The sequence below is a fragment of the Oncorhynchus gorbuscha genome, linkage group LG05, assembly GCF_021184085.1.
Source record: "Oncorhynchus gorbuscha isolate QuinsamMale2020 ecotype Even-year linkage group LG05, OgorEven_v1.0, whole genome shotgun sequence".
Classification (NCBI taxonomy): Eukaryota; Metazoa; Chordata; class Actinopteri; order Salmoniformes; family Salmonidae; genus Oncorhynchus; species Oncorhynchus gorbuscha.
Genome location: NC_060177.1, coordinates 57,187,285 through 57,203,895, shown reverse-complemented (window position 1 = coordinate 57,203,895; position 16,611 = coordinate 57,187,285). Strand labels below are relative to the sequence as shown.

Below are 16,611 nucleotides of genomic sequence, written 5' to 3'. Positions count from 1 at the left end.
GGTCAGCATAATAAGTACATTCTTTTACCCACCAAATTAGAGTATTGTTGTAGATCTTAATGCTTTCACCTCTATCACAGTGGTGAAACAAGGCTATTTGGAAACCCCATGATAGAAGAAGCAGGAACTGAAATTAATAGGGAGGCAGAAACCTTGCTTAGACTTCGCTTTGTGCACAGGGGCATTGTCATGCAGAAACAGGAAAGGGCGGAAGGTGGAAGCACAGAATCATCTAGAATGTCATTGTATGTTGTAGTTTTAAGATTTTCCCTCACTGGAACGGAGGGGCTTAACCCGAACCAGGAAAAAAAATCCCAGGCCATTATTCCTCCTCCACCAAACGTTGTATTCGGGAAGGTAGCATTCTCCTAGCATCCGCCAAACCCAGTTTCGTCCTTCGGACTGCCAGATGGGACGCGTGATTCATCACTCCAGAGAACGCGTTTGCACTGCTCCAGAGTGCAATGGTGGTGAACTTTACACCTCTCCAGCCGCCGTTTAGCATTGAGCATGGTGATTTTAGGCTGTGTGCGGCTCCTCGGCCACGGAATCCCATTTCATGAAGCTTCCGACGAACAAATATTGTGCAGACGTTGCTTCCAGAGGCAGTTTGGAACACGCAGTGAGTGTTACAACCAAGGACAGACGATTCTTGCGCGCTACGCGCTTCAGCACTCAGCGACAACGTTCTGTGAGCTTGTGTGGCCTATCACTTCGCGGCTGAGCCGTTGTTGGTTTTAAACGCTTCGACTTCATAACAGCATTTACAGTTGACCGGGGCAGCTCTACCAGGCAGAAATGTGACGAATTGACTTGTTGGAAAAATGGCATCCTATGACGGTGCCACGTTGAAAGTCACTGAGCTCTTCAGTAAGGCCATTCTTACTGCGCCATTCGGTGTGCTCGGTTTTTATACACCTGTCAGCAACGGGTGTGACTGAAATAGCTGAATCCACTAATGTGAAGGTGTCCACATACTTTTGTGTATATATAGTGTATCTACCTTAAGTACACTATGTAACAGTATGCTAATCTCTACCGATAATCCATCAGATTTACAGTATGTATGCTGATGTCATGATAGTAATTTAGAATCTAGTCTATTGACAATATTAAATATTCATTTTCATGTTCTCTATATTGTTGAATGACTCAATGGGCGGGCCCCTGACATACATTTTCACAATACAAAGACTATGACATAGTGTCGGTGGTGAACAAGGATGGCTTCGTGCAGCAGGATAAAGAGAAACTATTGAGGTGCATAGCAGCACCATAAATAGACTCATGTGAGTCATATCCATGTTGAACATAATTTTCTATTATTTTTTTTAACTGTCAATGTGAGTTAAATGCCAAACAAAAGTTTATGAATGGCTTTGTCGTACAGAGTCATACTTTTTTGAGAACAATTGAATGGAAGCTAAAACAATGTCATGGGGGGGGGGCTGTGGTTACTCATGGCATTCGTTTATGAGGTCACACACGCAAGCATGCACACACGTAGGTATGTTCGCACACTCCCACACACACACACACACACACACACACACACACACACACACACACACACACACACACACACACACACACACACACACACACACACACACACACACACACACACACACACACACACACACACACACACACACACACACACACACACACACACACACAAGCCCAGGTGTAAACAGACAAAGATAGGAAGACATGCCTACAGTATATTATCAAACAGGTAATAGGCTACATGAAGAGTCGGCAAACTTTCTCATGTGGATTGTAAATGTATCTTACCATTCCTACCGATCTGCATGCCAGTTATGGTTTTCATATGCACATTTTCGGGTTTAATTTAGGAATGACGTCTTCTTATCTCAAAATCATTAATGTGGTTCATCAAAATTCTATTCAAATATAAATAATAATAATAATATATGCCATTTAGCAGACGCTTTTATCCAAAGCGACTTACAGTAATGTGTGCATACATTCTACGTATGGGTGGTCCCGGGGATCGAACCCACTACCCTGGCATTACAAGTGCCATGCTCTACCAACTGAGCTACAAGTGATACTAAGCATAAATAGTCACCTTTATAGCCGTTGCCAACTAAAAATAGCCCATGAAGCCAACAAATAAAACACATTGCAGTCTGCCGGTGGAAAAGACAGAAAGACACACATACAGTATATTAGCAAACAGGTGCCGTTCAAATGATAACATATATTTCTTCCTAAAAATGTATAAGAAGGCGTAATTACATGAACCTGACTGTCACCAAAACTCAGTTAATTCTGTGCTTTCCTGTCTAACAAGCTTTCTCTACCCTTAACCTTGTTCTGAACACCTCCAAAACGAAGGTCATGTGGTTTGGTAAGAAGAATGCCCCTCCTCCCACAGGTGTTATTACTTCCTCTGAGGGTTTAGGGCTTAGAGTAGTCACATACAAGTACTTGGGAGTATGGCTAGACAGTGCACTGTCCTTCTCTCAGCACATATCAAAGCTGCAGGTTAAAGTTACATCTAGACTTGGTTTCCTCTATCGTAATCGCTCCTCTTTCACCCCAGTTGCCAAACTATTCCTGATTCAGATGACCATCCTACCAATGCTAGATTATGTAGACATCATTTATAGATCAGCAGGTAAGGGTGCTCTTGAGCGGCTAGATGTTCATTACCATTCGGCCATCAGATTTGCCACCAATGCTCCTTAAAAAACACATTACTGCACTCTATACTCCTCTGTAAACTGGTCATCTCTGTATACCCGTCGCAAGACGCACTGGTTAATGCTTATTTATAAAACCCTCTTAGGCCTCACCCCCCCCCACCCACCCCCTATCTGAGATATCTACTGCAGCCCTCATCTTACACATACACACCCGTTCTGCCAGTCAGATTCTGTTAAAGGCCCCCAAAGCACACACATGCCTGGGTCGCTCCTCTTTTCAGTTCGCTGCAGCTAGAGACTGGAACGAGCTGCAACAAACACTCAAACGGGACAGTTTTATCTCAATCTCTTCATTCAAAAACTCAAACATGGTCACTCTTACTGACAGTTGTGGCTGCTTTGTGTGATGTATTGTTGTCTCTACCTTCTTGCCCTTTGTGCTGTTGGGTGTGCCCAATAATGTTTGTACCATGTTTGTGCCGCTACCATGTTGTGTTGCTACCATATCATGTTGTGATGCTACCATGCTGTGTTGCTGCCTTGCTATGTTGTTGTCTTACAGGTCTCTCTTTGTGTTGTGTTGTCTCTTTTATTGTGATGTGTGTTTTGTCCTATATTTATTTCCCAGGCCCCGTCCCCGCAGGAGGCCTTTTGCCTTTTGGTAGGCCGTCATTGTAAATAAGAATTTGTTCTTAACTGACTAGCCTAGTTGAATAAAGGTAAAATAAAAATAAAACGTCAAATATGTAGTTACAATATAACCACATCACAGTCTGCCAAATGCTGGAAACTCTGTGTAAAATCACGAAAGTCATTTGCACAATGGCACAATGTTAATTGATGCCCACTTCTGCAGTTGCATTTGTCGGTATGGCGTGAGAATAGTGCTTTAGGTAGTGTGTCCTCAACTCATGGAAGCACTATTGTGCAGAATATATCTGGTGAATATTTTCTACAGTAGCCTGTATTATTTTGTATGAGAGGACTGCCACCCTGTGGCAGGTAATATTCTAGACTCGATTCAACCCAAACCTACATTGCTGTATCCCCGAAGTACTGTAGCTCTTTTTCCCATGGTCAAATACAATCAAAGACTGAACAATGTAAAAACCTCATGTTACCAACTACTACTACCAAGTAGACTCCCTTTCACAGGTAAACACTTTTACTTTTCAGAATAAGAAGTGTGCACAGGCATGCAGTAATTTGTATAAAGACACTGAAAACACTGCTACGGTGTTATGCAAACTGACCGTATTATCCATGAATTATGGCCCATCATACTTACAGTATAACCTGTGACTGTATTCAAATGACATTTATATCAAACTTCATTTGGGGCAGACTACAAAGAGTACTTAGGAGAATAGCAATTAATGACTAAAACATGTGGACCCAGCCTACTGCATCTTTTAATCTTACAAAGACATCTCTGAGACCTTTTCTTAAATGTACAAGGTACAGTATTATGTGACATTATGTCATCAGTTCTTAGGTATGACTTTCCCCTAGTACTCTGTTTTCCTACTTTCTTTAGTGAGTGAGCCAGGTTCAATGGTCACCATTGGATACTAATCAAATCCAATCCAATGAAATGGTGTGCCTTTTAACCAATTGGACACAGGGTCAACCTAAAGCATTATGGGCTGGACTAAACATAAAGCATTATGCTCTGGACTAAATTGCATTTGAATCATGACTAATCATAATTTTCATTAGTTATACACACAACGTAGCCTAAATTATTGCTGTACTACTGTACTACTGTAAGGTTAATGTTAATTTTAAAAGCACCGGTTGTTAATCTTAATTTTAAGTAATAGACCAAAGGCATGTTGTAACCATGCAAGGTTCATGAAATCAAATGTGTAGTTATTGCCCCAAAAATTGTGAATTATACCTATGCCAGGATTTATTCAACCTGGGTATGGCTAATGGAGATTATTTTTGATTTTCTAACTAACTCCATAATTATGTGCATGTTGAACTAGTGACCATTTCTTAATACAGAACGGGAAGCCAACGTGTGAACACTATGTAATTACAGGGGTGTTATGTTGCATGCTAGAACCTGTGAACTTTGAACAAGAGAGCACAGATTAGTTGTGGCAGCATAGGTTAGGTTACAGCCAGATGACTGCTTTCACTCGGATGTGAGGTGAAAAATTGCTGTTTGGGAGGTTGGCCAAACATCACCTTGGATTTTAGGCTACCTGCAGACATTTTTTTGGTGAGTGTTTATGTGAAGCAACATTTCTAGTTGAAAGTAACAGTTTTACGTAATGGAATATATGTGGAATATGGGAATAGTTTAGCTTGTTGTTAAAACAGTTGCTGAGTACCTAGTGTTGAAAACATGGTATAATCAGACTTACAACGTTTTCAAATTAACTAATTGGAACCAATATCTACCGTATGTATACAGATAACTATAGAAGAGCTATAAACTTATATAGGAGAACTACAAACTTGACTTGATTCAATTGCCTTAATACAATCTCAAGAAGCATTCTCCAAAACATTTGTAGTTCTACAAATCCAAATAAAACTCAGTATCTGTAAAAACGGCTAGCAGGACCATGTAAAAACGGCTAGCAGGACCATGTAAAAACGGCTAGTGGGATGGCTAGCAGGACCATGTGAAAAACACCTAGCATGACCATGTAAAAACGCCTAGCAGGACCATGTAAAAACGGCTAGTGGGATGGCTAGCAGGACCATATGAAAAACACCGAGCAGGACCATGTAAAAACGTCTAGCTGGAGCTCGTCTGAGCGGTCGGCTGTGAATGCCCTCACTCGATATTAATTTATGCTGATTGCTTAGGTTCTGCTCACTACAGTGTTGTCCGGTTAGAACACAATATTGAAGTGGGAGGGAGGATTAACCTTGCGGGGAATCTGCAGTCCTCCCCCAAAAGACGAAATCAAATCAAATCAAATGTATTTATATAGCCCTTCTTACATCAGATGATATCTCAAAGTGCTGTACAGAACCCCAGCCTAAAACCTCAAAACAGAAAGCAATGCAGGTGTAGAAGCACGGTGGCTAGGAAAAACTCCCAAAAAAGGCCAAAACCTAGGAAGAAACCAGGCTATGAGGGGTGGCCAGTCCTCTTCTGGCTGTGCCGGGTGGCGATTATAACAGAACATGGCCAAGATGTTCAAATGTTCATAAATGACCAGCATGGTCAAATAATAATAATCACAGTAGTTGTTGAGGGTGCAACAAGTCAGCACCTCAGGAGTAAATGTCAGTTGGCTTTTCATAGCCGATCATTAAGAGTATCTCTACCACTCCTGCTGTCTCTAGAGAGTTGAAAACAGCAGGTCTGGGACAGGTAGCACATCCGGTGACAAGGTCAGGGTTCCATAGCCACAGGCAGAACAGTTGAAACTGGAGCAGCAGCACGGCCAGGTGGACTGGGGACAGCAAGGAGTCATCATGCCAGGTAGTCCTGAGGCCAGGTAGTTCCAGTGCAAGCCATCCAAGCCGCTTCCCCCGGACATGGAGGACTTTGTCCAGAGCTCCAGGGACCATGGGGTCATCGTGATGTCCCTCGGGACCTTGGTGGGACAACTTCCTGAGGACATCGCTGAGGACATCGCCACTGCTTTTGCCAAACTGCCTCAGAGGGTTGTCTGGAGGCACACTGGGAAGAGACCTGCCTCCCTGGGTAACAACACCTTACTGGTGGACTGGCTCCCCCAGAACGACCTCTGAGGACACCCCAAGACCCGAGCCTTTGTCGCCCACGGCAGCACCAATGGAGTCCAGGAGGCCATCTACCGCGGTGTCCCCATCGTCGGCCTCCCATTGATGTTCGACCAGCAGGATAACCTCAACAGGATGAGGGCTAAGGGAGTGGTTAAGATAGTGGACATCGCCACTGTAGACAGAGACATCTTCCTGGAGGCAGTGAAGGCTATTCTCTATGAGCCGTCCTACAGGGAGGCAATGCAAAGGCTCTCCAGGCTGCACAGTGACCAGCCTATGAAGCCACTGGACTGTGCAATGTTCTGGATCGAGTTTGTCATGAGGAACAAAGGAGCGGCACATCTGAGGACAGAGTCCTACAAGATGTCCTGGTTCACCGACCACTCTATGGATGTCATAGCCACGCTACTGGCCATTGTGTTGTTCATAATACTGGTTATCACTTTTGCTGTAAGGTTTTTGTGGTGTAAGGTGTTTTGTAGGATGAAAGTGAAACATGAATGATATAGATGTGTTTTGAGGTGTTTTTAAATATTTATAAATTACGAAATTATAAATAAATATATAGTTAATCAAATATTTAAATTATTTTTTTCTGATATTCTTTCTAAAACCTTCTTTTCAGCAACATCAAGAAGGCCACAATAATCTATGCTGGTATTTGAAACAATACAGTAGGCTACTTTTGGCAATATATCTTTGCATTCCACTTTTTTAATGTCACCCTCACATTAAGTTTCGTGCTCCAAATATAATATTACCTTATGCTGTTAATGTTGTGTAAGTCGCTCTGGATAAGAGCGTCTGCTAAATGACTTAAATGTAAATGTAAATGTACTACAGCAACAAAAACTGACTTGAGTTGTGTGGTTGAGAGAGAGGGATAGAGGGGTCTCTTGTTGGGTGGTCCTTTGCATGGGGTGATGTAAGTTTCCTTCAGAAATCAGTCTTCCAGATAGATGACACAGACACAGGGACCTTGGTATAAAACTCTTTAGTAATAAAATGCAATTGCAGACAGAGATTCACATACAGAATACCTCCGTAGTCTATAGTAAAGGTGGCAAAACAGGAGACAACACTCTTTATACTAGTTGGTGTGGACAACCTACCATCAATCATACCTTAACATTGTTGCATTGGATTAGATACAAAGTATCTAATACAAAGTATCTAAGATGAGAAAAACCTGTCTAGACTGATTTCTCACTCTACTATAAGCCATCAACCACTCCTGTGTAGTCTCAGGCCCTTTGCTACTTTTGGAACATCTCGGCCTTGAGGCTGTATGACTATCAACAGGTGCAGGCAGTTCTCAGCCTGAGAACTAAAGCAGTACATCTTCATTACCCGATACCTTTCCATCATTGCGCATTGCAAGCATACAAAGGTTATCACATATATAGAGTAATCATGGCATTGGTGTAGCCCCAGGGTAACCTCCAACATTCCCCCCGTTGAAACTACCTAGTCTCATATAACCATGTACAGAGATCGCCGTCAGACATCTGGAACTTTTAACCATTCACATATACATAGGTAGTATAGTAATCATCCTCTGGGTCAGTTGGGCGAGCAAGAAGGTCATAGTTGGGGTCAACACCAGTGGCCTCATAGTATTCATCATAGGAGGCAGGTAAAACCATTATACCATTCTTCACTGCCCATTTACAAAGACACCAAAAAATCAAAACACAGCAAAAGCATATCAACACAGGAACTACAAATGATAAGATGCCCATAACATTTCCAAAGTTCCCAGTGAACCATTTACCCATCCTGGTCAGAACATCATCGTCAGTAGGGTTGGGAGTATTAGAGAGCTCAGACATATCAAGCAGGATTTTGGTCATGTTATCGGAGGAGTCAGGAAGTAACATTATGCATTCATCATCGAGGTCCAGTCCCAGGGCCTTACACTCGCCTCCCTGTGCTGCCAGCAGGTAATCCAAACTGCCTAGCTGTAACTGCCTTAATATTCTGGACATCCAGGGAGAGCTGGCTAAAACCCTTGTAGGCCAAATTAATATGAGCTTGTAGCAAGTAAGTCAAATTATTAATCCATTTACCTAAAATGGATACACCAATGGTAGGAATAATGGAGATACTGAATATCTCAGCTGGTTAAAGGACATGGCCATACTGTCACACCCTGACCTTTGATATCTCTGTTTTTCTATATGTTTTGGTTAGGTCAGGGCGTGACTAGGGTGGGTACTCTAGTTTTTGTATGTCTAGGATTTTTGTATGTCGAGGGGTTTTTGTATGTCTATGTTGGCCTGACATGGTTCCCAATCAGAGACAGCGGTTTATCGTTGTCTCTGATTGGGGATCATATTTAGGTAGCCATTTTCCTCATTTGTGTTGTTGGATCTCGTCTATGTATAGCCTTAGTGCACATCTGTAGCTTCACGTTTCGTTTGGTTGTTTGTTGTTTTGTTAGGTGAGTTTCAGTTTATTAAAATTATGTGGAACTCTACTCACGCTGCGCCTTGTTCTCATCATTATGACGAAGGAGATTCTGGATGGAAAAGGACCCTGGACGCAGGCCGAGGTAAGGAGGAGATAGAGGCAGCGAAAGCGGAACGGCGATGATACAAGGAGATAGCTCAACGGAGCAAGCACGACAGGCAACCTCAATAATCTTTTTCTGGGGGGGGGGCATGGAGCCAGTGAGGGAGTTGAGTGAGGAGCTCGACGCAAGATTCAGGAGAGAGGTGCTGGCATTGAGAGCGCTGCAGAGCGGGCGTGCTGAGGTGCGTGTCATCAGCCCGGTGCCACCTGTACCGGTCCCACGCATCAGGTATCCAGTGCGCATCCATAGTCCAGTATGTCCTGTGCCTCTTCCCCGCACTCGCCCTGAGGTGCGTGTCACCAACCTGGTACCACCAGTGCCGGCACCACGCATCAGGCCTCCAGTGCGCCACCACAGTCCAGAGCTTCCGGCAACAGTTCCCAGTCCAGAGCTTCCGGCAACAGTTCCCAGTCCAGAGCTTCCGGCGACAGTTCCCAGTCCAGAGCTTCCGGCGACAGTTCCCAGTCTGGAACCTCCAGCAATGGTCCCCAGTCCGGAGCCTCTAGCGACAAGCTGCAGTCTAGAGTCTTCAGCGACGAGCTGCAGTCCAGAATTACCAGATAGCCTCTACCTCCGCAAATCCACATAATCCCCCAGGGTTATCCCATACCATCATTTAGAGCAAGATAGGTCACTCTAGTAATTAAATGAGACATCCACTAAATGCCAGCCATAGGATATACTAATATTTTACCTGCGTTCTTCTTCGGGGAGGTAGCCTGCATAAGATTTACAATGCACTGTTACACCCACAGCCAAAGAGCCATTGTTACAGATACATAATGGCGGAACACGTTCTTTCTTCAGATTCTCTAAAATTGGTTCAGCCACAGTGATCCCCAGGTTTTCACTCCAACCACACATCGTTGGGTGAGTACACATAAGCCTTTTCCTAATTATCTTCCAATTATCATCATCCACGGAATATGCCGTGGCCAAAACCCACAAGTTATCGTCCCTATTTTATCCACAGCTTCTGGATTCCCATTTGTCAAACACCATCCCCAGATCTTGTATCCCCCAGTCCCTTTCGATACATTCTTATTACCCTGATCAATTAGCTCATGTCCATAAAAGAGTCCGTGGGTACAATTACGCTGGCTCTGCTTGTATTTTGCCCTCCCCCAACATTCCAAAGGCCTGATCTGTCTCTACCATTGGTCTACTCATTGAACCAAACAACTCTCTCGTGGATTTGGGTTTAGACTAAATTAACACCGCAGTCCCGCTGTTCTTAACACGCTGTGTTAAGAAGCAGTGCGGCTTGGTTGGGTTGTGTATCGGAGGACGCATGACTTGGAGCATCGGGAGTTGTTGAGACAAGATAGTAGCTACTACAACAGTTGGATACTACAAAATTGGGGAGAAAAAGGGGTAAATTTAAAAATAAAATTAAAAATTAAAAAATATTTGTATTTTTTAAGTAGTCATACTGAGACAGTGTCATGGACGCATGACTTTCAACCTTCGTCTCCAGGTCCCGAGCCCGTACGGGAGTTGTAGCGATGAGACAAGATAGTAGCTGGACTTCCACAACAGTTGGATACTACAAAATTGGGGAGCTATCTGGGAGGCAAGGGCTGATTGCTCTAACAAATTCCAAAAAGGGGTAAATTTAAAAATAAAATTAAAAATTAAAAAATATTTGTATTTTTTAAGTAGTCATACTGAGACAGTGGTTACTGCATAACTTCCAGCGTTTCAAACAAAGTCTCTTGACACAGAAGGTTAAGCAAAATTGCTGGTAAGGACACAAAGGTTTGTGCCAACAAGGTAATGAACAGGTATGTCATATTTTGAGAATGGATCAAATAAGAAAGTAATTTTAAAGGTATCGTTAGTGACAAACTGTCTGCAACAAAGACAGTACATTCAAGAGCCTTATCTCCTCAGCAGTTTGAAAGTGTTCAATTCACAAAGAACATCCTATGTGTGCTTGACTTTCAGGCTCTTTACCAATGGCCTGATGTCCTTGTTCAACTTCAACGGCCATCGCGCAAAGCCGGGATTAGGAAACACAACTTTGTACTCTGTTGTCAACGATACCCACAAACATGTAATTATTCTGTAGTATATTTTGCATTAACAACTGGGTGGTTTGAACCTTGAAAGATGATTGGCTAACAGCCATGGTATAGTTAAGCAATAATACATGAGAGGCCATGTGTTATGATGACATTTTTATCATGGCTGTGAGTGACATATCCAAACAAGCAAAGTCCTCTGGGTTTTGTGGTACCGTAACCACAAAATACATGGTTACAGTCTGTATCCAGGCATGCTGACATGCGTTATGCATAAGTAAAGCCTTTACTACACCCTCCCATTGCTTAGAGGGTCACTAAGGTCGCACAATCAAAATAACATGCTCTGTCTGTTTTAATAGACTAGATTCTTATTTTGTCTTATAAACTTGTCACGCCCTGATCTGTTTCACCTGTCCTTGTGCTTGTCTCCACCCCCCTCCAGGTGTCACCCATATTCCACATTATCCCCTGTGTATTTTTACCTGTGTTTTCTGTCTGTCTGTGGCCAGTTTGTCTTGTTTGTCCAAGCCTACCAGCGTTTTGTCTCAGCTCTTGTTTTTCCCGAGTCTCTCTTTATCACGTCCTCCTGGTTTTTTACTTTTGCCTGTCCCGACCCTGTACCCGCCCGCCTGACCACTGCCTGTCTCTGACCCTGAGCCTGCCTGCCGTCCTGTACCTTTGCTCCACCTCTGGATTACCTGCCTGACCTGACCCTGAGCCTGCCTGCCTGTCATCCTGTACCTTGGCCTCTGCTCTGGATTATCGACCCCTGCCTGCCTTGACCTGTCGTTGGCCATTACTGACCCAGAAGACTTGGACCAGCTCCGCAACGCCATCTCCTCCAATGGAGCCCTCATTGGTAGACACAAGGAGATGCTTTGTGGTCTGATGGAAGGGTTCCAGGACCTGGCCAAACTTCATGGCCTAGCATTGGATGGTTTGCGTGAGTAATTCCGTGGGTTGCCGTCCTTCGGTTCCTCTACACTCTCCGCGTTCATTGGTCCGCTCCGTCTCCCAGGTCGTCAATCCCGCTGTCTCTCTCTTCTCGCGTCCATCCTGTCACTAGGCAGCCTACCACCGCGGTAACCTCCCAGCCCCTCAGTAACTCGGCTGGTAGCAGCACTGTCACCCCAGTTTCCCGGGAACCCCGCTTACCTCCCCTGGAGTGCTTACAATGGAGATTCCAGAACCTGCCAGGCCTTAATATCCCAGTGCTCCCTCGTTTTCGAGCTGCAGCCTTCTTCATTCCCCTCAGACCACTCGAAGATGGCTTTCATTATTACGCTGATGTCTGGGAGGGGACTCACCTGGGCCACGGCATTGTGGGAGCAACAATCTGTCGTCTGCTTCAGTTGTTTTGTAGCGGAGGTGAGAAAGGTTTTTGAGGCTCCGGTGTCCGGAAGAGAGGCTGCCCGGAAGTTACTCCAGCTTCTGCAGGACTCCCTCAGTGTGGCAGACTATGAACCCAGAAGTTACTCGAGCTTCTGCAGGACTCCCTCAGTGTGGCAGACTATGAACCCAGAAGTTACTCCAGCTTCTGCAGGACTCCCTCAGTGTGGCAGACTATGAACCCAGAAGTTACTCCAGCTTCTGCAGGACTCCCTCAGTGTGGCAGACTATGAACCCAGAAGTTACTTCTGCTTCTGCAGGACTCCCTCAGTGTGGCAGACTATGAACCCAGAAGTTACTCGAGCTTCGGCAGGACTCCCTCATTGTGGCAGACTATTCGCTGGAGTTCCGCACGCTGACAGCGGAGGGTACGTGGAACCCGGAAGTGCTGTTCAACATGTTCCTGCACGGATTAAAGGCGGGGGTAAGGGACGAGCTTGCAGCCCGGGAACTACCGATGGATCTCGACTCACTCATCGCCTTAACCATCCGGCTCCATTGATGGTTTCGGGAACGTAGGAGGGAGAAGAGGTCTGATTGCAGTCACTCAAGGATCCCACTTTGCATCTGATGAACTCCAGAAGTCCTCAAGAGGATTTGAGTTTACTCGAGTTCCTCCAAGAGGCTGCGAAGACTGCCGAGGCCGGGTCACAGTCTCGTTACCCATCGCGCCACAAAAGCCACAGCCCTTACAGAGCAAGGGGAACAACTACTTCAGGTCTCAGAGCGAGTGACGTCACCGATTGAAACGCTATTAGCACGCACCACCGCTAACTAGCTAGCCATTTCACATCGGTTACAGATAGTCACTTCACCCCCACCAACAGTCGTGGCCAAAAGTTTTTAGAAAGGTCATGTAATGAGTAGTGTGATTGTTAATGGAGAATAATTAGACAATATTTTTGGTTACTGCGTCCATGTGTATAGGCTACAAGTACATTCCGGGTTGGAGCGAGCGGTCGCATCCGCATTTCGCTCCGCAGGTAGTATAACTTTTTCATTACATTTCATTACATTTCATTATAGTACAACGGTTTGATTTGTCTAATCTTAGCAATTTCTTCTTAGCTAGCTACATAGCCGTCTTTGTATCAGAGATAATTGCGTAATTATCGTATTTCGTCGTCCTAACGTAGTCTTCACTGCTCTGCCCAGCAGCTAGCCAGATAGCCAGCTAGCAAACGTCCACCGATTTGCAGCACTGTAGAAACTATTACACTCAACTGAACGACTTGATTAGTGTAGTGTTAGCTAGCTACATAGCTGTCTTTGCTGTCTTCGTATCCAAGATAATTGTGTAGTTTAGAGTGTGTAGTCTTAGAGTGATTATCTTAATTTACCGAGGTTAGCTAGCCAGCTATTTGTCATCCTTAACGTAGGAGACAATGCTAGCTAGCCAACAGCTAGCCAACGTCTTCGAATAGAACTCAACAACCCGGTCGCATTCCGCTTCGCTCCACAGGTAGTATCACATTTTCACTTCATTTCATTACAGTACAACGGTTTGATTTGTTTGATCGTAGCTAGCTACATAGCTAGCTACATAGCCGTCTTTATATCAAAGATAATTGTGTAGTCTAGAGCGACTTTCTAGTTTAGCTAGCCAGCTATTGTCGTTCTTTTAACGCAACGTAACGTAAACAACACTGCTAGCTAGCCAGCTAGCCCCCGAATAGCAGCACTGTAGAAACTATTACACTCAACGGAACGACCTGATTAGTGTAGTGTCAACAACGCAGCCACTGCCAGCTAGCCTACAAAGTCAACAACGCAGCCACTGCCAGCTAGCCTACCTCAGCAGTACTGTATCATTTTAATCATTTTAGTCAATAAGATTCTTGCTACGTAAGCTTAACTTTCTGAACATTCGAGACGTGTAGTCCACTTGTCATTCCAATCTCCTTTGCATTAGCGTAGCCTCTTTTGTAGCCTGTCAACTATGTGTCTGTCTATCCCTGTTCTCTCCTCTCTGCACAGACCATACAAACGCTCCACACCGCGTGGCCGCGGCCACCCTAATCTGGTGGTCCCAGCGCGCACGACCCACGTGGAGTTCCAGGTCTCCGGTAGCCTCTGGAACTGCCGATCTGCGGCCAACAAGGCAGAGTTCATCTCAGCCTATGCCTCCCTCCAGTCCCTCGACTTCTTGGCACTGACGGAAACATGGATCACCACAGATAACACTGCCACTCCTACTGCTCTCTCTTCGTCCGCCCACGTGTTCTCGCACACCCCGAGAGCTTCTGGTCAGCGGGGTGGTGGCACCGGGATCCTCAACTCTCCCAAGTGGTCATTCTCTCTTTCTCCCCTTACCCATCTGTCTATCGCCTCCTTTGAATTCCATGCTGTCACAGTTACCAGCCCTTTCAAGCTTAACATCCTTATCATTTATCGCCCTCCAGGTTCCCTCGGAGAGTTCATCAATGAGCTTGATGCCTTGATACGCTCCTTTCCTGAGGACGGCTCACCTCTCACAGTTCTGGGCGACTTTAACCTCCCCACGTCTACCTTTGACTCATTCCTCTCTGCCTCCTTCTTTCCACTCCTCTCCTCTTTTGACCTCACCCTCCTCTCCTCCCTTTCTGCATCCTTTGACTCTCTATGCCCCCTATCCTCCAGGCCGGCTCGGTCCTCCCCTCCCGCTCCGTGGCTCGACGACTCATTGCGAGCTCACAAAACAGGGCTCCGGGCAGCCGAGCGGAAATGGAGGAAAACTCGCCTCCCTGCGGACCTGGCATCCTTTCGCTCCCTCCTCTCTACATTTTCCTCTTCTGTCTCTGCTGCTAAAGCCACTTTCTACCACTCTAAATTCCAAGCTTCTGCCTCTAACCCTAGGAAGCTCTTTGCCACCTTCTCCTCCCTCCTGAATCCTCCTCCCCCCCCTCCTCCCTCTCTGCAGATGACTTCGTCAACCATTTTGAAAAGAAGGTCGACGACATCCGATCCTCGTTTGCTAAGTCAAACGACACCGCTGGTTCTGCTCACACTGCCCTACCCTGTGCTCTGACCTCTTTCTCCCCTCTCTCTCCAGATGAAATCTCGCGTCTTGTGACGGCCGGCCGCCCAACAACCTGCCCGCTTGACCCTATCCCCTCTTCTCTTCTCCAGACCATTTCCGGAGACCTTCTCCCTTACCTCACCTCGCTCATCAACTCATCCCTGACCGCTGGCTACGTCCCTTCCGTCTTCAAGAGAGCGAGAGTTGCACCCCTTCTGAAAAAACCTACACTCGATCCCGCCGATGTCAACAACTACAGACCAGTATCCCTTCTTTCTTTTCTCTCCAAAACTCTTGAACGTGCCGTCCTTGGCCAGCTCTCCCGCTATCTCTCTCAGAATGACCTTCTTGATCCAAATCAGTCAGGTTTCAAGACTAGTCATTCAACTGAGACTGCTCTTCTCTGTATCACGGAGGCGCTCCGCACCGCTAAAGCTAACTCTCTCTCCTCTGCTCTCATCCTTCTAGACCTATCGGCTGCCTTCGATACTGTGAACCATCAGATCCTCCTCTCCACCCTCTCCGAGTTGGGCATCTCCGGCGCGGCCCACGCTTGGATTGCGTCCTACCTGACAGGTCGCTCCTACCAGGTGGTGTGGCGAGAATCTGTCTCCTCACCACGCGCTCTCACCACTGGTGTCCCCCAGGGCTCTGTTCTAGGCCCTCTCCTATTCTCGCTATACACCAAGTCACTTGGCTCTGTCATAACCTCACATGGTCTCTCCTATCATTGCTATGCAGACGACACACAATTAATCGTCTCCTTTCCCCCTTCTGATGACCAGGTGGCGAATCGCATCTCTGCATGTCTGGCAGACATATCAGTGTGGATGACGGATCACCACCTCAAGCTGAACCTCGGCAAGACGGAGCTGGTCTTCCTCCCGGGGAAGGACTGCCCGTTCCATGATCTCGCCATCACGGTTGACAACTCCATTATGTCCTCCTCCCAGAGCGCTAAGAACCTTGGCGTGATCCTGGACAACACCCTGTCGTTCTCAACTAACATCAAGGCGGTGGCCCGTTCCTGTAGGTTCATGCTCTACAACATCCGCAGAGTACGACCCTGCCTCACACAGGAAGCGGCGCAGGTCCTAATCCAGGCACTTGTCATCTCCCGTCTGGATTACTGCAACTCGCTGTTGGCTGGGCTCCCTGCCTGTGCCATTAAACCCCTACAACTCATCCAGAACGCCGCAGCCCGTCTGGTGTTCAACCTTCCCAAGTTCT

General features: G+C 45.9%; 1 protein-coding gene across 1 annotated transcript; it reads left to right on the top strand.

The window, feature by feature from the left end:
* Positions 1–6,041: 6,041 nt before the first annotated feature.
* LOC124035170 (UDP-glucuronosyltransferase 2B15-like) lies at positions 6,042–7,024 on the top strand. Its single transcript, XM_046348595.1, has one exon. It carries the CDS (start codon positions 6,495–6,497, stop codon positions 6,894–6,896), a length of 402 nt encoding a protein of 133 aa, XP_046204551.1. The 5' UTR covers positions 6,042–6,494; the 3' UTR covers positions 6,897–7,024.
* The last annotated feature ends 9,587 nt before the right edge of the window (positions 7,025–16,611 follow it).

Coding starts and splice junctions, on each gene's coding strand:
- LOC124035170 (XM_046348595.1), top strand. CDS start 6,495: ATGTTCGACCAGCAGGATAACCTCAACAGGATGAGGGCTAAGGGAGTG.